This window comes from Pseudonaja textilis, chromosome 1 (assembly GCF_049901715.1).
Source record: "Pseudonaja textilis isolate UNSWEBS1 chromosome 1, rPseTex1.2, whole genome shotgun sequence".
NCBI lineage: Eukaryota > Metazoa > Chordata > Lepidosauria > Squamata > Elapidae > Pseudonaja > Pseudonaja textilis.
Window position 1 is genome coordinate 272,101,420 of NC_141990.1, and position 23,343 is coordinate 272,124,762.

Below are 23,343 nucleotides of genomic sequence, written 5' to 3' on the forward strand. Positions count from 1 at the left end.
TCTGGGTTTCTGTATCTATCTGTGAAATCGGTCCCTTTCTTGCTGCTTGAATGAGTTCCAAGACTTTTGGTAATTAATATGCCTAAAAGCATAAAATTGTATAACTGAAACATAATAAAATATTGTAAAAATAAGCAAAATAGATGAAAGAACTCATTTTAGATAAAATAATGATTTTGACTAATTTCTGAAGTGAAGCTAATTATTGCTAATCTGGTCTTTAGAAGAAGGTCCTGCATAAGGCAGTGCCCACTAGTTATGAAACAGCTTCTCCGGGCTCCTTAGCTCATATGAACAGGAACTCACCGCGTTCCTTCTTGGACAAACATGTAGGACAGTTCAGGTCAGTTGTACCTGTAGAAAGTGGCGGTACTAGAACCTAGGAACCAAGCCATTTAGGAATTTATTAGCAATCAGTGTGGTACTCACAATATCAGTGTAATGACTCTCAATGCCCAACACAAATCCTCCTAAATAAAGAGAAGATTCAATAGCTTTCAGCTGTGTGTATGGCATCAGAGGACTGCTTAGGATAGTCCATGGCCACTGTGGAAAACCTGAACCTTGCCAGATAGATACCCTTCCTAAGGCATGAAAATTAAGGCTCTGCAACAAGATCCATTAGCATGCCAAGAGATCTTCCTCAGAATACGGCAGTCAGTATATGAACAGGAACCCTATGCTGTCCCTACACTAATCTAACACAGATATTCGTACCCCATCAGCCCCAGAAGTATGTCACACAGAAATTTAAATTGATATTTGTTTACAGTAGATTAAAAATAACTGGATGTAAAGTTAGGATTTGGGGCCAATTGATCAAATGCATATGTGCAGCTTTGTGTTTTGTCTACATACCTAAAATTTTTAAAAGTAACTACTACCCACAGTTTTGTGCAGTATAAATGAAGTAACTTTTTGCTAATTATTTTTCTCATACTAGTTCCCTGGATGAGACCAGAACCAGTGGAGGGTGGTGACAGCGTTCCATATACATCTCTTCTAACACATGAAGAGCAGGCTGAAGTATTAAACCGTCTTGATTTTGTGCTCAGAAGCCTTATAGAGTTGCGACATGAGGTGAAAGAATTACGGGACAGCCTACAGAGTTTAGCTGGAGAAATTATTGGCGAAGTCAGGTGTGTATCTGTTTTTCCCAGATTCAGAGCTACAGAAGATTCCAGGTAGCAGAATCCAGAGACTATTGGTCAAGATTTATGTGAGATTACTGGGATTACTCTTGCTGGTATCTGCAGAACAGCTGGTTTCTTAGTGTAACCTTATTAATGCTCCCTTCGTATATATAGCTTCATTTTTATTTTTTAGCTGAAGAAAGAACAACCTAATAATTCTGAATGCCAGAATAGTTGTATCAGTTACAATTATTGCTTCATTTTGTAACAGTGTAAGAAATGGGACACTCTTTTCTAAAAGAAAAGATGTTTAAAAGAGGCAAAGTTTTTCTTTTAAAGCTGTACATGCTATTTTAATCTGAAACAAGAAGTTTCCAAATAATGTTGGGTTTAATAGCCTTTGCTGAATTCAGTTTTTTGTTCTTATCCTTTCTTTTATTTTGAAGTCTCCCTGCTTCTTTCCTTCTTATGCTTCATTCATTTAAAATTTTAGGGTCAAAACCATGAAGTAATACTTCCCATTTTCCTGTTGCAATCATCCTTTGGGAAGTTATTGGATAATGTTTATTTCTCTGGAGAAATTTGAATAAGTTGCTTCCCTCATTTTTTTTCTGCTCAGAAAAGTGTAGAATTGCAAATGACTTGCTTTATTTAAATTAACTAACTTTTGATGGCCAGCAGATGATGACATGTGTATAAAATGCAGAGCATGATCTCCAGAGAGTTTCTAACTCATGATACAAGTATAACATGTCATAGAGTCTGAGCAAAAGCTAGATTTTTACCCCATGTTTATGTAATACTGAAGAGGCTCAGAGAACAGATGACATGCTTTTAATCCATGATCAGCATTTTTGGGGAGCAACTGTTTCCCTAGTATTATGAGAATACAGTCGTGAAGGCAAGTTAGTATTTAAAAAAATATTCTGAGAATATTTTCCTAGAATATTTGAAGATTTTTCTCAGTGGTAGCCACCTGTCCCAGTAGGTTAGATTATGTTCCTGTATTTGTTTTCTGCCAATTGAAGATTTTTCTTTTTATATAAGCATGTGCCCTTTCTGTTTAATTTTATTTGCTGACTATGGCATCTTAACTTTTATAAATGTGTTTTAATAATTTACATTTTGTAAGTTATGTTCCAATTTTTAAAGGGTAAAAGAGCATACATTTTGAGTGTGTGTGTGTGTGTGTGTGTATAAAATGAGTTGGGAAAATAAAATGAGTTGGGACTCATTTTGAATTGTATTAAACAGAACAACAAAAATTGTTTTGATAGGCAAAACGAAATATACTATCGATTATTATAAGGTTTCATAGTGTCATTCCTTGCCAATCTGTAACTTTGCAGGTCTCATCTAGAAGAAAACCAAAAGGTTATTCGGCGGAGGCGTTTTATATATCCCAGAGAAAGAAGTGATTCCACAGGATCCAGTTCAATATATTTCACAGCCAGTTCAGGAGCTGGTAACACCGACGATGGAGAAAGTGAGGGGGGGTAAGGAACATTTAGTTTAGAGCAAGGAATAGTTAAATGTAATTTGGCTGATCAGGAGATAAAGGTAGTAGTAGACAATTTAATTTGCATTTGCAGTCAAAACATCAAGGGTAAGGATGAAAATGAGAATTATGTTTTTTCTCTCTCATTGACTCAATGTGGACAACTTAAGCAGATTTCTGGAAGTGGTTTGCCCTTGCCTCCTTCCTAGGATTGAGAAAAAGTGATCAGTCCAAAGCTACCAGCTGGCTTAGTGCTTAAGGGAGGACTAGAACTCCTAGTTTCCCGGTTTCTACTTTACTGTCTCTAACCTACATCAAACTTTCTTTTGATTAATTAATGTTAATATAAACATTTAATATTAAAGAAGGAACCCTAATATTTTAGGTGTGTTTTTCTGATACATCTTTGTCATATGTTCAGTGGTATCAGAATGGTAATCAGGTATGCATGTTGTGGCTCAAAAATAATAGTTCCCAGTCAGGTTTTGAGGTAATTAGTACTTAATATTTTTAGGTTTACTTTTGACATATTAGCTACATTTCCATGCAAGGTAAGTTATGAGTTTCCAGAAGACTTGGTGACTGAAACAGTTACATGTTTGTATATGCCACACATTTGTGCCCATTAGGCTCTTTCTGCTTTGGCCAACATCTGAAAATTAACTGGATTTTCAAACTGGGTTACTCACTTGCTCTTTAAGAAGCCAGGATTCATAAGTCAGGAGCATGTCTTGGTTTGCCACCTTTAAGAAATACAAAATAATCTTAGAGAATATGAAACAATGTATGATTAAAATGTCTGATAAAATAGCTATTGTAATTCAGTGGAATGCTTGTCAATAAATAAATGTAACAAAAGGTATACTTAATGATTTATAAAACATATGCGAAGAGAAATAAGGGAAAAATTAATGATGGAGATTATATGTGTTTTTAAGGAAGTATGATATTTAATTGAAAAGTGTTAAAGATGTTAAGATTTTAATGATGATTAATGATAGAACTGAACTGGAATGGGATGAGGGTTTATAATTACATATATTTACAATCTTTTTTTTAAAGAATATAGTGTGTATTATAAGAATGTACCAAGCAGAATTCGATTGGAAGTTATGTATTATGTATTATATTGAAGGACATAACCTTAAGGTATATATTGAAGTTTAAATAAGAGTTGAATGGATGTAATTAAAAGATATAAAGGTGTCATACTCCAATTAGTAACTACAGGAGAAAATTTGTTCAATGAGAAAAGATAATATGAAATTGAAACAGAACAGACAAAAGTATAAATATAATGACTTGAATTGAGATGAGAGAATCAAAATAAAATTGAGAAAATTAAAAGAGGGGGAAAAACTATATAGAATAGTATAAGATATGGAATAGAATACAAAAAGGAGCATGAAATTGAGTTTTGTGTCTGTATAAAGTTCAACCTGGGACCATGCTATTTTCAAAAAAGATATTTTATTTGTATTTTGTATGTGTGAAAACCCAAATAAAACTTTATTAAAAAAAATACAAAAAGCCAAGAACCAAAATTCAAATGATATTGACTTACTTGTTAGTTTAGTGGTTATATTAAAATGGTAGAAGCCAGTTAGAATGAGTGGGACACATTGCTTGCTGTGAATTCCCCAAGTTCTGGCTTATACTTGAATATGAATTTAGATATTGGTTACCTGATATTTAAATTCTGCATGCGCTTGACATGGAAGTATAAATACTGTGTTTTCTTTAAAGATATACTACGGCCAATGCAGAATCGGATTATGACAGGGAATCTGATAAAGAGAGTGATGAAGGAGAAGATGAAATCAGTTGTGAAACAGTTAGAACTGGAAGAAGAGATTCCTTGGACCTTGTCAATGAAGATGAAGCAGCACTGACTTTGGACACTGTTTCAGAAGAAGAACTTGCTCAGTTACTGCACCAAGCCGATAGCTCACACAGAGGGACTGACCAGGAGAAAAGAGAAGGTTTCCAACTACTGCTTAACAATAAACTTGTGGTAACTCTTAATTGATTTTTTTCTGGAGGAAAAATGTGTGTGAATTAACATGCAGAGAAGAATACAGGAGTTGTGCAAAGTCCTATCTAAACCATATCAATAATGAGCCCAAGCAACTAAATGCAAGCTAACCATTGCTCTTGTAAGCAATTAGAATCTTCAATGTGGCTGAGACTTGGCTTAATTGAAGTACATTTGTTTCCTGTATATTAAATAATTTAATAGTAAATATTCTTAAGGCTGATAAAAGTGAAATTCGAACTTCTCTATGTCAATAGCAAAGCTGTCATCAGACTTTTTTCCCACTAAAGATTATTCTGCAAAGTTATATATCCAAGCTTGTTTTATGTTTCCAAAAAAGGCTATATGTTAGATTTTATAATATAAACAAGAAAAATAGTTAACCACTTAGGATAAAAATCCCAAATTTGTTTATAGAGAAGGAATCTCACTTTGAGTTTCTTTTCTTCCTCTATGGAATTTCCTTAAGTGCAATTACATCTGTATTATCCTTATCTTTTTCTTTTATAAAATGCACAAATTATTTATTGTCCTTAATAAACAAACAGCATTCCCACAAAGGGGTCTGGTCTTTAAGCCTAATTAATTTTGCTATTTTAAAAGATACTTTGTCAGAAAAAATATTTTTTTTAAATTACATTTTAAAATGTGTTTTTTAAGTTTTTTTAAAAAAATTATCCGTTTAAAACTTACTTGGATCACAAACTTGTTAAGCTTTTTGTTTTTAAATCAAAGTCCACTAAATATGTTTCCCATTCGTTATTTCAAAAATAAAGTGTTCATTGACAGTCTCATCTTCCACTTGCCTTTTGGAATCTTTATCTTAGATTGTAAAATAATTAATTATTAAGATGCTTAAGAAAATGGGGCTTTTGCTGGTCAAATAACTATTAAGGCCTCATAGAGTTTAAGGGCACACTGTAGTTCCCTCATTTTTCAACCTGCTCAATTAGTGTTTGATCATGAGAAACTAAATTCCTGTGATTGCCTCATGAGGAACAGTTCTTCCATTGAACAAGTAGGTGATCCCCAGATCTCTCCTTCTCTTTGAAGAGATTTTCAACAGCCAGAACCTGACTCCTGGTTGGCAGTTTCACCACAGTGCTATCTATCCTTGCTGGCGGACAGGGAGTTTCAACTGCCATCATTCCTTATCTAGAAAGCCAATCCTCACCCAGAAACTGGAATAATTCTACTTTTCTCTTATATTTGATATAAAAGAAGCCAAAACATTTTTGTACTTCAAACAAGTGGAAGAGGGTTTTATTTAATTATTGATTTTACAAAGTCTATCTTTTAATGCAAATCTTTGCAAGCATAATTTAGCCCCGAAACAATGTGCTATATGGTATAAGTGCCATTTATCTTAATCTAGAATAAATGAAATGCAAACATACAGATTGGTATTCATTCTGTCTATACAGTATAGTGACAAGCAGGATTTCCTTTGGCGTCTGGCCCGAGCTTACAGTGATATGTATGAAATCACCGAAGACATAGAGGAGAAGAAATCATATGCATGTGAAGGTAAGAAGAAACTTTAATGGGTTTTTTTTTACCAGTTAAATTCAACGAGACAGTTATTCACCTAATCTGGAAAACATTTTCTGGAAATAACATTTTACTGAAATTTATTCATGTTGTTATAAAAACAATAACCTTAAAAATGGGTAGATTGAAAAGAGTTCAGATGAACAGAAAACAATATTGCTTCACAATACTGCTGTTATCTTTACTCAAATATATTGTATATTTGTGCTAGCTCACACTTCTGATTCTTGGCCGATTTGTAGGCAGCTTTTCAGATTTCTGAACATACAATTATCTCATAGTCATCCAGCTACTTTTGCTTCTTATGCTGTCTCCTCCAGTAATTGGCCAATTGTTTCTTATATTAGAAATTGTATATATTTTATACTTAAATCAAAATTCCAGCTTTGATTGGCTTTGATATGGCTTTGACAGTTATAATGATAGTTAAATTCTTATATGGTAGATAGTATTTGCTAAAGTAGTACATTGCAAAACGTACAGATTTTTAGGCATTTTATATGACACCCCCCCAGCATTAGATAATAAATATGTAAGATTTCATATGGTGTTAAATCTTCCTTTGACAAAAATTGAAAAATTGGGTTATATTTGCAGGCAAAGAAGAGGCCGAAATGGCTCTGCAATTAGGAGATCAAAATGCTGACTGTCACCAATGGTATGTAATTATTTACTTTATATAGATAAGGGAAGAGAAAAGATATTTAGAAAAAAAACCACCCTTTAACAGGAAAGCTGCCCAGATCAAGAGTCTAAATTATGCAAGATGAAATTACCCTCCTCCAGTGAATATTTTTTCATTTGGCAGGAGAGTGAATTCACTGATAGTCCTGATTATTATTACTGATAGTCCTCTACCTACAACCATTCAATCAGTGACCATTTAAAGTTACACTGGCATTGAATAAATGATGGTTACTCAGTCCTCAGTTCTGGCCATCCCAGCATCCTTACAGTCATGTGATTGCGATCTGGGCACTGGCAACCAATCGTAAGCCCCAGAATCACATGATCTCCATTTGCAACTTTGGGCTCGGAGTCACACATTACTTTAGTATTCCCCATTGTGTGCTTGCTTACTCTGTTGTAATTCCTGCTTCTTCTTCAGTGAATATAATATTAATACATTAATTCCCCTCTTACTGATTATCCCAGTATCCAAGTGAGCTTTCCAGAGGACGGAGGAGTGAGAAAAATTAAACCAGGTCATTTAGTGATTGAAGTTGCTGATCCCAATTGTCAGTAAACAAGAACTACCTGTACCAGATATTATTTCTAAAGGCAATGTTCCTTTTGTGCAGTGTAACACATGAAAAATGTGTCTTCAAACAAGTCTGGTACCTGATTTATATATAAGACACTATATTAGTTATATTGTTTAATCAGATAGTTTAGAAACAAGCAAAAGGGGTCAAAACTCTGGGACAACTCTGAAATACATAGCGGTTGCCTAATTTGCTGAATTGTCAATATGTAAATTCTCAAAGCTAGCAAGAGGAAGAAAATAGAATTCCCTTTCTATGTTAGGATGTCTGTAGCCTTTGCATTCCTTAAAAACTTGTCTGATTTAAAAACCAAGATGGGAGATTGCATATTTGCTTTGGCTTCAGAAATAGATGTTTTAAGAAGAGTTGGAAGTTCAGCTGGAACATTATGGGATTTTAGTAATCTCTTGAGAAAAAAAATGCAGATGTAACAACATCAGGTTATTCATTTTATTTTCAAAATATTTACTGAAAGCTTACAAAGCTGTCTGCAGTACAAAAAGACTGAAGACTGGCCTTCAGGCTAAATGGAGTTCTCATATGGGGATATATTGCTTTAGAGTCTTAGAAGGATAGAGATGTTTATTTAGAAACACTGCAGCACTTTAAGCCTTCCAAGGCTGAATTGCTTCTAAATAATATCTTTATATTTTTGTGAATTTGAATTTAAAATATATTAATATTTTTCTTAAATATTTTAACTGTAAACGGCTCAGAGTTGCTGAAAAAGGCAACGTGTAGGTTTAGTACAGTGGTGCGTTTCAAAATAGTTTACCACCAGTTTGGTGGGCAGGGCTTGGTGGGCACGTACTTTGCGCAGGTGCAGAGTTTTTCCGACTCACCTCCTGCAATCATGCACTCTCCCTGTTGCTTCAGCAGCTGATACACAGCAATCTGCTATGCTACGCAAAGCAGCTGTGCTCCAAAAGCAGGGAATAAAGGCCAGTATGGGAGCCTGGGCTGGTGGGTGGGCCCAACAGCAGCTCCTCAGAGAGAACTGGTTCAGTCTCTGCTGATCTTCGGCACTACTGATACGTCAGAACCAGGCCGAAACGGTAGAATACCACCACTGGTTTAGTAGATGATGATGATGATGATGATGATGATGATGATGATGATGATGATGATTTTGATTCCGGGGATGTTGATGTTTTAAGAAGAACTGGAAGTTCAGCTAGAACATTATGGGATTTTAATAAACTCTTGAGAGAAGAAGATGCAGATGTAACAACTGATTATGCTATCAGTTTTTATTTATTACTGTTAACATATTTCAAAATCATCTTGCTTGTTTTTCATCATCTGAACTTTAATATATAGACAGAAACTTTTCTGTTTAAGCTCATGATACTTTGGCTAAGGGCAGTTTTTTACCATCTTACTGAAGTACAAATAGCATCCCAGGGGTCCATCATGTAGTACCTTTTCCATAGCCGATCATTCATTTGCTCTTCCTACTCTTTTTAGTCATATTCAATTCACTGGAAGATGGATGAGAACACACCTTAAACAAGGTCTTCTGCCTATGGTTTCCTATACTCTTAATCATTATGTCATTCTGGGCTCCATGTTGGAATCGGGTGTTGGTTCTGGTGTCCTTGTAGGTGCTTAGAAATTACTATCCTTGACCACATCTACACAAACAAGGAGGTTGGAAAACCATGTTTCTCATTCATCTGAAGCTTGTCACTCCATTTTATAATGTCCACTGCATTAAAAAATGACTGGCTTCATGGAAAAACAATTAAATTGATGATGAAATGTGGGCGATGAAAAGAGTGAGATAAGAAAAGATAGAGCTTGCCTCACAATGCATGTTTCATGATTCTGATAAAACCTCCAGACAGACTATAGACATCTGTGTTGGTTCCTGCATAGGAAATGTCATACAGAGAGACAGAGAAAAAAAAATAACATAACAAAGTAAATGGGCTGGAAACTTTTGTGATTTTTCCCCAGTGGCTTCTTCTTTTCACTGCTGTTTTATTTGTTTTATCTGTGCCATTTTTATAGTGGGTTGTTCTGCTGAGATTTTCAGACTTTGTGTCATTGTTGATCTTCAATGATCAAAAGCCTACTGTGATGTACTTACAAAGGATGTAAAAGAAATAAGCCTTCTCTAACAGATGTTGCAGTTTCATAGGTTCAGTCACTCTGTGGTCTGCTTTGGGTGTTAAAGTTCCAATCTTCTGAAGCAAGTGATAAGCCTTCCTCCTTCTCCCTATATTCCTCAGCACTGGCTTTCCCATGAAAATCCAGGGTTATTTAAAATCAGTGTTCTCTTTATGTTCCAAACAAGAATCTCTTGCTGAAACCCAGTTTATAACTACTTTTCTACCCTTGGAGCTCTTGAGATGTTAACAGTCTGAAATAAAATATTAACAAATTTTAGACATGAATGAAAACAAATTATTATTATTCTAACTCTGGAAATCTGGTTGAATCACAAATGGAAAAGTTCTCAAGGTGTATCTTCCATAACTTTCAATTGTTGATTCTTCAAGCACTATATTTTCTGGGGAAAATTAAAAAATATGATACTAAATATAGGAACAAAAAGGGAGGACATCTCAAAATTGTGATGACTTATAGTCCAAAAGCGTCATAAAAGCTAATTTGGTTTCTCTGTGTACTGAGCCAGTTACTTCAGAGAATGATTTATAGTACTCAATACACATTAGAAAAGTATTTTGTGCATTTTGGAGAGCTGTTCAGATGGGTAATGAATGAAAATAGAGACTAAAAATCAGTCATTTAAATTTGGAATATCCTCATGATTAATATAATTTTGGCTAGCTAAGAAGTAGCCAGATAAGATCAGCTATATTTGTTCATGGCCTTCTAAGTTGCATTATGTTGCTTTAAGTGCCAAAACCTGGTTTGGGGGTTGCTAATTCTGCATTTGAATAGTCTTGCTTTGTCTTATTCGAATAAGAACTTCTATAATTTTATTTTGCAATTTAATATTTTGCTTTATTTTAAATACTTCTAGGTGGTTAGCCAGCCACCTGTTGGCTAAATGAATGGAATGTAAATATTCTGTTTTGTTAAAAAAAAACAAACACCAAACTAAATAGTTCACCATGAGGTCTGTTCTAGACAAGACTGTGTATCTCCTTACAGTCCTAGGTGACTGATTCTGTTTTTTCAGCTGGCCAAAGTTCATGAGAATCTGTTCACTTTGGAGACACACGGCATTGCTCCAAGATCTGAACCATCAGTCTTATGCTGTGGGATAGCAGCAGGGGAGGAAAGAAAGACAAGACTAATGAAACTTTAAATATCTTTCCAGCTTATTTCTCAAGAAGTGAAATTTTATCTGAACCAGTGGGAGAATGTGTGGTATTGACTTTGTTAGCCCATGAGGCTGATTCATTTGGTTGTCCCAGATATTCCTTGCTGTTGCTATGCAGAGTATGGGTTTTGCTTTTGTTTGACACTCCCCGATTTCCTGGCTTGGCCTGGTACCTCAAGCAGGAATAGAAAAAGAAAGAAAAAGTGAGTCGCAGCCTGATCCTACGGTTGAACCTGACTGAGTTTCACTGGACGTACTCCTGAATACATCTAAGATTGTAGCTTTGAGGTAGAAAATACTTACAGGACTACCGCTATTGAAGAAGCACTGTTGATGGTCACACTAGGTGGATCAAACCAGAAAATAGCTCAATAGGAAACAGCTCCATAGGAAGACCAGAACTACACTTTGAGATTGGCTTTAGCTACAGACTCTTGCAAGTCTAATTGTGCTTCATATTTCTGTTTCTTACACTTCCTCCAAACTTTACCTTTTTTTCCAGGATTTAAATAATGTTTCACACACATTCCTTTGTCTAGCTAACAATTCTTGTGTATTTTTGTCAGTGTTATTTCCCTTACTCTTTATACTGTTCAGTTCTTCTTGCTTATTTATTTAGTTATGTATTTATTATTGGCAAAGCACCCTATGCCGGAATGCTAAGACATGTTTAGATAAGTTCATAAAGCACTATAGCTAATAATACAATAAAATAAACCATAAAGCGGTAAAATAGCAATGCCATCACTGCCGCAAAGTTTCAGTTGTTCATCTCAGAGGTCTCTGGGAAATAGCCAGGATTCAATCATTCTCTGTAATGTGTGAGCTATTCTAGCATCTGAGATAAGCTTTCCTAAATGAGGGAAGTATTGCAATCTCCAAGAATGTCTGCTTCTGTGTCTCAGTAGTGGCAAGAGCTGTCTCTTCATCCACACATCAGGTGGACTGAATTTACTTGGGATGGGCAGTCTCTAAGATACCCAGCCATATGGAGTTTTTAGGTGATGGCCGTGAAAAAACAAACTGGTAGCCACTGCAGCTTCAGTAGCCAGGTTGTTATGTTTCAGGCTCCAAAAACCAAGAAAGACGCGCTGAATGATTTCAAAGCAGCTTCCTTTTATTGTTCTTCACCTATAGACAGAAATCTTGCCAAACTAAAGCTAACTATTATCCTTAAAGGTATACCCTGAGAATTTGTATGGAGGATTATCTTGGCACTCTTCCTCCCAACCAAACTATCTAAATGTAGCTGCTTCTTGTTCCTCTGGAATGCAGCTCCTCCCTCTTGACAATCCAAACTATATTCTACAATTTCATGTGACAATACTCTGTGCAATGAGTACCTTTGCAGCCATATTCTGCACCAACTAAAGTTTTCAGGTGTGTTCAAGGGCATCTCCACGCTGGGTGAATTGCAGTAAAGAGTGATTGTCTTGGCATATTGTTGTATAGTAAGATTTGTCAGACTATTATTATTGGGAATAGACTTTTCCTTGTCTTGGATCCACAGCAAGTGTGACGGTAACGAACTATTGTTTTGGAGGTGCTAAGAGTTCATGTAGGGTTCACCTGGCATTCTCTTTTCTAAACTATTTAGTAAAAAGGTTATTTTTAGTGGCCTTATTAAATTTCAGTATTATTCTAATCATCTTTATTACATCAGCTTAGAAATTTTTGAGTTCTTGCAAAAAGAGCTAAAATCTAACATGATTTCTTGAATTTTCGGACCTTTTGTCTCAGTTTGGTTTTCAATGTTATTTAGTTGCTATAAGGGATTAGGGTTAGGTCAGTATTATTCTTCCAATCCAACTATAAAAGAAATGATGGTTAATTGTAAGTGTCTATTCTGGCACTGCCCCATTTGAACTGAATGCTGTTGACTTACCTTGTTGAACCAATTGTCACTTTACCTTCAGATATGACATTTATATTTCCTTCTGCCACATTGATCAAAAGTATTAGTGATTATAGAGATTATAGAAATAGAGATTATTTTTTCATATAACAGAAATGACAAAAATCATTCTGGAAGGGTATTAAAATTGGCTTTGTCAGTTGGCCTGGGGCTCTGAGGGGGCCACTCACCACTGGAGGGAGTTGACAGAGTAAAAAAATCTCATCCCCATCCAGTCTCTTGGTTCTGGTTTCAGTATAGTTTTAAAAATCATAATCTGTAGTTTTAATGTTTTAGTATTGTTATTATTTTTCTATTTGTTTTATAACCTGTAAGCTGCCCAGAGTCATCATTCAGGGCATATGGGTGGCATAAAAAATTAATAAATATATAAATAAATAAACAGTGAATGTTGTATGTAATATAGCTACTTCTATCCATTTTCTGTTATATTTTTCCACCAAAATGATAGAATGTCTCTGTTTCTGTAGAGAGGATATTAGGTTTAGATTAAGTACTTCACCTCTATACCAGAAAAATAAATACAAAACATAACTGTACTAATGATGAAGTTTGTTGTAATTTCTAGGTATGCTATTCTGTGTGGTCAGTGTTCAGAACATGAAAGCATACAAAAGCGCATTCAAGCTGGACATGCCTTTAAGGTAGGTAGGACTGCCTTTTTTTATCCAAAGGGCTTTTTACTGCATAATTCAAGGAACTTTTTACTTCAGGGAAGAAAGAAAGAGTACATTTTGACCAAAGCTTGGGGGGCTTGTAGGAAAGACACCAAGAGTGGAATAAGAATATGTTGCCAATATTACTGATTGATTGTAATCATGCTTTACTTGTAAAATTAATGTATATGATTGTTTTGATTTACAAGTGTAGTCAATATTTACACCAAAAAGCTCTGACATCCATTCCACCCTGTTCTTGCCCCAAGTTTGGAGAGAAATTATTGAAGAAAGAGCCAGTATACTTAGCAACTCTTCATTCTGTCACAGCCTTAAGCTCTATTATTCACAGAGCCTTCTTCAGTCCAACATTTCTTCCCTGGCAGTCGGAAAATATCTTCCTTTCTCTAAAGGATGATAAAATACAGTTTAAGGCAATTGAGAAAAATGTTTATATTTCATCTTCAGTGTAGACTAGGGTATTAGCAAGTGCTATAGTACTATATTTTCTAGAACAATTGCTTTAATTTAGTAATTACTTAGGCATGAAATTCTTGAATGCTTGTACTGAATTTAAGCTTTTGAATGTTATTTCCTAATTTAATGCAAATGAAACAACTCTTTTGCCTGTGTGATTTTGTTTTGCTTTTTCTTTAGAAACATATAGATGAAGCCATTGCTCTGAAACCAGATGATCCCATGTCTTATTATCTCCTAGGCCGGTGGTGTTACCAGGTAGATTATTTTCATCACTGTGTTTTTTTTTAATCCTGAGCCATCTTACTAAATAATTTTGCCTGCATGCAGAAAATAAAAGATTGAATGCCTTAGAGAAGTTTTGTATTTAAAAGTCTGGAATTGGTCATCAATTGTTAGCTACTGATAGAATTATCAGAGAAATGCTTAGCTTCATTGACTGGTTCAATGTTTTGAATTTGCCATGTTATAGATATGGGTAGATCTGTACCAATAGTGCGTCAGTGTCAGAAACTATGCAACCTAGTTCTGACATATAAAGGAAAATCCATCATGTAGTGTCTTTTTAAAAAATCTACTTTATCTTGTAATTGGCCATGTGATGCAACACTGAAGTGATGCAACATAGCAAACAGTTTAAGAAAAGTTAAATTGCAGCCTTTGCAATGTGCAGCATGAATGTTCAGTGCTTCATGATGATAAGACAACACACACTTGTCTCATAATTTGTCAATGTTCAGGGTTCCAAAAATGTCTAAGTCACTTAATTTTTTTAAAATAAAATCTTAATTGTTGACAAAAACATGCTTCACTTAGTAACGATACATGATTTAAAGTTTGCTGGCTTTAACCAGTTTAAGAGCCAAATTCATATTCTGGAATTTTTTGTATTATGTGTGTTGAAATTGATGCAGGCCATAAGCAGATAAACATTTTAGTAGTTCTTATTTGCCATGTTTAAGAATTAAAAAAATATTTGTGAAAGTTGGGTGGAGGGTTTTTGGCCACTGTGGATGGTTTTGTAATACTTTTTATTCCTATGTATTATTTGAATTAGCAATATTTCTGATAATTGATAACTTTTTTAATATAATTTATTTTCTTTTTGCTAATTAAGTGCAAAAAGAGTAAAACAACATTTGATGGAAGCAAGTCAAGTGACGACAAAGCAAAAATCCTAGACAGTCTCGAGTTTCAATCTTTTGATCATTGAAAAAGTTTTTAAAATACTCTTTACAACTTTTTCCTGCTTTTGCTCCATAAAGACAATCACCTCCTGTCTTTTGAGAACATATGGATATGATTAGGATCTTACCAAGAACTCCAGGGCTTCTGCATACAGTGTATTTGTAAAATCCTTTACATGCATTTTTCTTTTGCCCTTTTATTGCAAATAAATATGGCATTTATTACATTAAAGCATATATCATCTTTATATTGTTCAATGGAATAAAAAATAAAAATAACTACTGTCATTTTCAGTTCTGGACATGTATATAAAAAGCAAAAATTCAGTATGACTTTAACCTTGATTAAAAGGAGCATATATTCCCCACATATTTGCTATATAATATGTTAGAGAAGGAAGGGTAGTCTTGATATTTAACCTCTTGAACAAAGGATTGTTAGCAGGAGGAAGTAGTGGCCCCATCCATTCTTACACATGTGGCAGTACTTGTTAAGTATTGAGACATAGGTGTCTACTTCTATACATTTATAGAAATATATGACTTGAAGAAATACTTTGAACACTTTGTTAAATGTGCTGGCATACTTCCCAATAAACTTGTCATCACCTTTAGAAATTTTTGATGATTAAAAAAATATGCAAATCGTGTTCATTGATTTCATGAGGAACCCTCTGCTAAATAAAAGTGAACCAGGTTGCTTGCCAAGTTTTATGAAATTTGCTTAATTGTTTTTCTGTAGGTTGCTCATTTGGGATGGCTGGAAAGGAAAACTGCTTCTGCCTTATTTGAAGAACCTCCCATAGCCACCGTCGAAGATGCACTGCAAAACTTCTTAAAGGTATTTAGGCTGAACAAAAACTCAAACTGATTAGTTACAATAGTCTTGCAGAAGCCTTAAGTAAAAGGTACCATACTAAAGTTGGACATTGTCATTATATGCCAGTGACAATCATTGGCTCATTATATGTGAGTGCCAGGCTTATGTGAACAAAAGTAAGGGAAGGTATGACACTATGTTCTTGTGTAAATAACTTGATTGTACATAGCTTTAACTTATGGTATTTCATATTATGACATATTGGCGAGTTGAAATATTTTGTTCTAGTTTTCAGTAAGGCCTAATGAAAGGCTTAAAAAAGCCAACTCTTGTAATATTTTTCTTCTATCCCTTATTTTTTATTTTCAAGGCACTCACACTAATTTAGTCAAAGTTCTTAAATTGTAGGTGTTGTAGATAATGTAGATGATATTACAAATTAGTTAATATGTGGATTGAGTTGATTCATTTTTATATTTTATGAGTAGATGAATGGATTCATGATTATATTTTATGTAGATTGTCATTCTTTCTTTTTTAATGACATTGCCAAAAATCTAGCTGACTATAATTTGCTACATTGCTTGATGTATCACTCCTTATTTACTTACAACCATCTCTGGAGTCTTATATATTCTTTCTGTGTAGACTACAAGGGCCTCTGTTATAGTTATTGCTCTTCTTATCTGAGTTTCTTTTTCTTCTCTGTTGTCTATTGCTTGAAATGTTTCCTGGCTTATCTTTTTGCATTCCTCTGCTTTCCTGGGCTCATTTCTTAAAGCCCATTATTTATCCTAAGTCTCCTTTCATTTTTCTTTTCTTTTCTGTAACGTGTTTTGTTTGATTATTGAAGTTATACATCATAGACAGGACACAGGGGACCTTAAATTTGTAGGGTTTGGCAGTGTTAGCCCATTGATAATTATACACATTTAAATTAATGTACCATGCAATTAATACATAGCAAAAATATGCAAGAAGTGTGTAGTATATTTCTTTTATTTATTGATTACAATAGTAAAACAAACATACAAAACTAATTGTAAAAAGGCACATTTCTGACTAAATTCAGAAAAAAATAAAGAATAACATATGCAAGGAAAGAAAAAGGAGAAAAATACATATTTTTAAAAGGTGACTTCTAATTTTCATCACAAGTATAAACAAATAACACTTCAGCCCCTGAAAGGTTGCAAACAAATGTTTCTTCTTCCCATAACCTGTTCCTGGTGTCAGCAAAATATCTATAGTGGGTTATTAGAGATTTATGGAAAACATGTCTTATTTTAGCCTTGGTCAAACAAACCAAATCCTGGAGTATTTCAAATGTCATAATGTTTTGTTTATTGTTAAAAATTCTAGCTCTAACCAAAAATAAACAGCAAGATTGGTTCTCCCCCCCCTCCCCCCCCTTTTCTGCTTGGAATCTTTAAGTCCCCTCTAGGGAGCAATTTCTGAGATGATTTAGAATAGACAAAGCAATTTAGTTCACATGAAAAGCTATTTATTTATATAATTATTTTTAAGATCTTATAGTGAAAATCCAAATAGTCCAAATTTGTCTAGTCTCTATTTTGTTTACAACTTTATTAGATCAAAATCTTATTTATTTTTTTGCCATTTATTTCCAAGTCTTTAAATTATTAAGCTTATGGTTATTTTTTATTTTATTCAAGAATGAAGGAAAATTCAACAGGTGGTTTTTCAAACTCATTTTAAAGATCTTTGTTAGCCTTAAGATAATTAAACCAGTAATTCCCAAAAGTATTTAGGAAGAGAGGTTAGCAAATGTGGAGCCCACTTTAAAAGGCTCTGCTGTATGATGGCTAATTTCTTCATCTCCCAGCACTCCTGAGGTTTCCTCATGTGGAGCAGCCATCTGGTGCATATGTGGATAATCTCCCATCCTCTCCTTATCCGGAGAGGTTGGTCTGCTTGCCATTTTTTCTGTGTTTACTGTAGTAGTTTTCTCCGCTCACTTGCCAATGTGCTAATTCTACATTCTTCCTATGGAAGTCCATAGCAAATAATATATTTCTGTGCACATCAGCTGGTATGTTGCTCATTTGTGTCACTATAATGATATGGTTTTGCCAGATAGAGTTCTGGCTTCAAAATTGGTATGACACAAATGAAAGTTTACAAGATCTTTCTTTTCTACTACAATAGGCCTACATGATTTCCACTCCTGAAATGGTACCATACTATTCAGACTTTGCATTCCATATATAGGGAAAGGGAATTAAATAAGAAGAGCTGTATATCGAAAGTTTTAACATATTTTAGTGATGATTTTGACTCTCTGTATTTTCTTTTTGCCTGTCTTATAGGCTGAAGACCTAAACTCTGGTTTTTCAAAAGCGGGAAGAATATATATTGCCAAGGTAGGTGATGTGTGTGTCTAGTAATGTGTTGATGTGCATCCACTTTAAATGCATCAGACAACCTTATACTCAACAAACTTACTTCACTAGGATTATCACCAAGCCGTTGGTTCATTATTCACATTATTTCTGACTGTGTAATATCAGGTATTTTTAAATCATACTACTGAATATCTGTTTAAACTGACCTGTTAAAAATTAAACTTGAAACCTATTTCATGCAGACTTTGTCCAAATGGTGTACAGCTGTAATTTCTATGGCATGCAAAATAACTATCAAATGCAAATTGCTTAAATATAGGTAAAGCTCAATTAATGACTGGTCCTCGGACTTACAACTGTTGCAATATCCCTGCAGTTACATGATAAAGATTTGGCCATTTTGCAACTAGTGGGCTTTTATGACTGTTGGCAACATCCCAGAGTCACATGATCATCATTTGTGTTCTTTACAATTGGCTTCTGACTACCAGAGTCAATGGAGAAGCTGGCAATAAGATTGCAAGTCACAATTTTGCTTTCTTGCTTAACAGTCACAAGTAATTTGCTTAATGACGATAGCAGAAGTCAAGGCATGAATGGAACATGATGTCTCATCATGTTGCTTAATGATGGAATTGTCAGTCCCAGTTGTTAAGTGAGGACCATCTCTACAAGTAGCTAAATATTTAGGGAACTAACCCCTAAAGTATCCAAAAGGAAAAGATGACTTTGATCAGTATATAAAACATTAATGTAAGATTGAGGTGATTTTAGTGTTGAGACGTATTAAAATAAATGTAGCAGTAATAGATAAACATATTTCTTAAACTTTCATATTTGTTGAAATTCATTGAATTAAATGTATTTGAGAAGGTGCTTGTATTTTTGTCATAAATTACTGATATGCACAGAGGATTTGAGAAATATTCTTGGTTACACAAATGGAACCATTATTTTTCAAGTGTTAAAATTTAAAATCAGTTTGAATTTACACAAATGAAAACCAAATAACGTATGAGAGAATAATCTTGTATATGTAGAGAATAATCCAGGAGAATATGAGAGAATATCTTCTATCCTATAGTAATAACAGCTTCTTGTAAAATCATTCTGCCCTCAAATCCTAATCAGTACAAATTTCAACATTTTCTGCAATAATTATTTTATAATAAAAATTGACTAAAAATATGGTATATATTTTTAATTTTAAGAATACTGTTAATCAATCTATTTTCAGTATTGAAAAGAAATCAACATATAAGTACCCTTTGTACTTCATTTCTTCGCGGTGTCACAATTTGAGCGGCTTATGTTCCAAGCTCTAGCATCATCTTTAATTTGAATCGGGGATTACAATAATTTTTCTGTTCGTTACAACACTTTATTTTTTTCAAAAGCTACAGTCTATGTACATTGCAGTTATCGTGTCTGTTTCATTCAAAGGAGAAAATTGGTTTTTAATTGACTTCAGTAAATGGGGACAACTTACTGCATGTTTCATCCAGTTAGCAGAAGTGTATATGTTACACCCAATATCTAAAGTGGGATTTAATTAACACTATTGGTGTGTGCAATTAATTGGGAATAAGGGCCCATTGAGCACAATGGGGCTGTTGTTATATCCTGCCTTTATTTGTCACAATTCAAGGTAGCATGCTTAATGTTCTCGTTCCCGTTTTTCCCACAGTAATAAATCTGAGGTGTGTTGGGCTGAGGGAGAGTGAACTTGCCTATAGTTATATTCCGTGCTGTACAGTAGAATGTACCTGTTCAGGAATGCATATATGGTTTGTATTTTATAGCTTTGAGGTGAATTACAACAAATATAATCTTTTTAACAGTGTATTATTAATCACATTCTTCTGTAGCCATTGATGGTATGCTACAAGCAGATAGTAAATATGGTCTCAACAAAATTTATCAGATTGAATTCTCCCTTTTTTATATATACTTAATAGGGCATGTAAATGAGGACGTCAGGCTGTAAGGTCTCATAAATATCTATATGCCTACCTTATAGGCATACAGTATAGACATGCCTATAGGGTAACTGCACAGATATATTCTGAGTTGTGGTAGACTGTTGGTGCATGTGAATTACATCTTGAAGCACTTTATAAATAGTCAGATATTTATAAAATATCTGCAAGAAAATATTACTTATTCTGAATGACCTATTTCTTGAACAGGAGTCTATCATCTTCAATGTAGAAAAATGTTTTGATAGACACATTCCTGAAATTCTCAGGTATAAACTTCTAAATAATAAACCCAAATATTAACATTTCATAAGGCTGGTCTTGTAATTCAAGTACGACTCAAGTATAAATCTGAAAGATGCTTTTGATATTTTTTTTTCTACATGTAACTTGTAAGCTACAATCCAAACAAGACTGTCACTGCTGAAGCATCACTCTTTCCTTAAAACTTCTGTTTCTTCAGCTGAAATTCAAAATGTCTCTATTCTATAAAAATGTATGATAAATGTGCTTATCCATGTGTGTGAATGCAACAGGGGGTTTCAGTCTTTTTAGTGTTGGGATTCCTAAAAGAATCAGATTTGTATGAATGTATTTATTGTTGACGGTGTTAGCCTGTGAATAAAGCAGAATGCCTAATGTGGTTTATGCTCTGTCTGGACAAGGCAGCTGTTGATTTACCAGGCAGAGTGGAAGCCTGGTATGGCAGTGACCCAGCTGGGAATACATGAGAACAGTGCCTCCTGATGGGAGATCAGCACTCTTAGGCTTCCTGAAATGGGACTGCAGACTAAACCTAGCCTGATGCCTCCCTCAGGAAGAAGCCAAGGAAAAGGTGTCCTTAAAAGAAGGGAAAGTTCAGACTAGGCAAAAGTGCCTCAGTCCCATATGGCCCGTATGGCCTTGGGTAGTATGCAGGTGGAACTAAGGGCTGCTGCAGCAGCTGTTGCTGCAAATGCCATCAAAGGGAGCTTTGGTGTTTCTGTGCCATTGCAGTGCAATCAACACAACAAACATGGCCAATCACCTTCACCCCGCCGCCCCAGTTTTTATGCATCTTCCCAGGGGTCATGATCCATTATTTCAGAACCTGTGCAATAAAGTATGTGGATAAAGAAGTGACATGTTTCATAAAGAAAAGCTGGCCCTAAAAAGGATTGAAAATTAAACCTCTTTGTGACAAACTTGGCCTTGTTGTGAAAGTCAATACACTACCCTGGGCATGCTTTATTTCAGGGTTATCCAACTGGCTGGGGAATTCTGGGAATTGAAGTCCACAAGTTTTAAAGTTTAAAGGTTGAACAAACTTGCTTTATTTTACTCAGTGGTCTGTATCTGGGCAAAATGTATATTAGATAAAGGCATTGCCTAACTGCTCTGTACTTCAATGATCAGGAAAGGCAACCATTCTTCCATTTGCACAATGTTAATTTTTGAAACAAGCAAACATGTTTCTTATTAGTTGCAAAAAAAGGAAAATATTCTGTTGTTTTGATTTTCTCTTTTCCTCTTTTTTACAGTGCTACAAGGAACTAGGGGATAATTCTAAAGCTGCTCATTGGTTGACTCTGGCTTCAGAGTTGCCAGTTATCACAAAAGAGGTAGCGGTTTTAATCTGTTTTTGAAAATGGTTAAGGGTTTACAGAGCAATCCACTGGGATGAGGGGATGAGGAAAAGAAAAGAAAGGAAACAGTAGGAAAAATACTATGCCCTTTGGCCTGATTACTTCATGTCAGTGGAGGTCCTTCCCCTATTCTCCACTTGGCTGAATGTTTTCTTTTTAATTGTAGTTTTTTTCTCTTCCTATTGCTCTCTCTCTCTCTCTGAGGAAAAACAAAACCTAGGTCTAAGAAAATTTTTCTTCTGGAAAAAGGGCAAATGAGATGCTGTAACTGAAATATTTTTCAGGAAAAGATTTCTTATCTCTCCTGAATATCTGCAGTGGACTTTTTCACTTCCGCCTTAAAAGCACTGTCAGCAAAATTTATCTCCTTGTGGACAGTCTTTCTTCATAGGTGGGAGAGAGGGAGCCCTACAAAATCTTATCATCCCTGAGATGGTCTTCCATGAATTATAAATTGCCCTTTTCAGTTCTAGTCTGTCCCTGCCTTACTTGGGACAGCTTGTGACATTTTAGTCTTTTTTTCCTCTTATAACAATCCAGTCACTTCTGCAATATTTCCAAAGTTTGGCTCTTCTTTAGACTACTGTATGTTACTGTAGATATTCTTGTCTTTTCCATCTAGATCAGCTTTCCCTGAGGTGTCTGGGTAACGCTGGAGATCCTTCTCTCCCTGCATCTGTGGAAAGCTCTGCAGAGGCGAGGAGAGAAAGATTTTAAGCTCCATGCCTGTTTGTATTTCTGCTGAGGGTTGGCAGGAAGCTCTTTCAGCCAGCTCTCTGAAACCAGAGGTAGTCAGTCCTCTTGGCAAGTGGCAGGAGCTTACAACCTTTCCGGTCCAGTTTTCCCACCGACTTTCTAGGGAGGCCAAGAGAGAAGATTGCAGATGGCAATTGGAGGGAATTTGGCAACAGTGTGAACAAGCTGCCAAGCACCCCGTTTGAAATCATGTGACTGTGGATGTGCTAGTGTGAGATTTTGCGACTTTCAGAAGTGTTTTACAAGCTGTGAAGCAGTCTTTCTGAGGTGATTGTAACTTTGGTCGTTAAACAACTGGTCATTAAGCAAGGATTATCTGTACACATGTATTTTTTAAAAAAAGATAGAGACTGAACATATAATAAGAAAACTGCTGTGCATTTCGGAAATTGTTATCATGAAAACAAAAAAAATCTGAATTTGATAGATACCAAATAAAATAATTATTGGAATTAGTATTTCCTCATATGTGATGTGCTACATTTTTGAAGATTTGTTAAATTAATCAATTTGCAAGATCTAAAGTTTAGAACTAGATAAAGTCAATGGCCGAAAGGCTTTTCCTCTAGCATTACGTAAAAGATTAAGAAAGAAATAGAATTCAGCTATTCAGGATTCGTCTACATCAAAGTTCCTAAATCATCTGCCATCACTCTTCCCTTTAATGTAAGTTTGATGCACACACCTTCTCTAAAAACTCCAAACATGAACATAAATGAACAATGAAACATCGCTGATCAGCAACAAACAGTCAAAAGTTCTATTCCCCATCTCTGAACTCTGTC

At 34.8% G+C, this 23,343-nt stretch overlaps 1 protein-coding gene across 3 annotated transcripts in view; it reads left to right on the forward strand.

The window, feature by feature from the left end:
* RMDN3 (regulator of microtubule dynamics 3) overlaps positions 1-23,343 on the forward strand; it is a 31,218-nt gene that overhangs the window by 2,852 nt on the left and 5,023 nt on the right. For all 3 annotated transcript variants that reach the window (XM_087921807.1, XM_026710136.2, XM_087921808.1), the window contains 10 exons: positions 944-1,139; positions 2,483-2,629; positions 4,378-4,645; positions 6,091-6,193; positions 6,815-6,875; positions 13,261-13,336; positions 14,006-14,083; positions 15,755-15,853; positions 18,163-18,216; positions 21,698-21,778. In XM_087921807.1, coding sequence (XP_087777933.1) covers positions 944-1,139; positions 2,483-2,629; positions 4,378-4,645; positions 6,091-6,193; positions 6,815-6,875; positions 13,261-13,336; positions 14,006-14,083; positions 15,755-15,853; positions 18,163-18,216; positions 21,698-21,778 — 1,163 coding nt within the window. The remainder of the gene's footprint in view (positions 1-943; positions 1,140-2,482; positions 2,630-4,377; positions 4,646-6,090; positions 6,194-6,814; positions 6,876-13,260; positions 13,337-14,005; positions 14,084-15,754; positions 15,854-18,162; positions 18,217-21,697; positions 21,779-23,343) is intronic.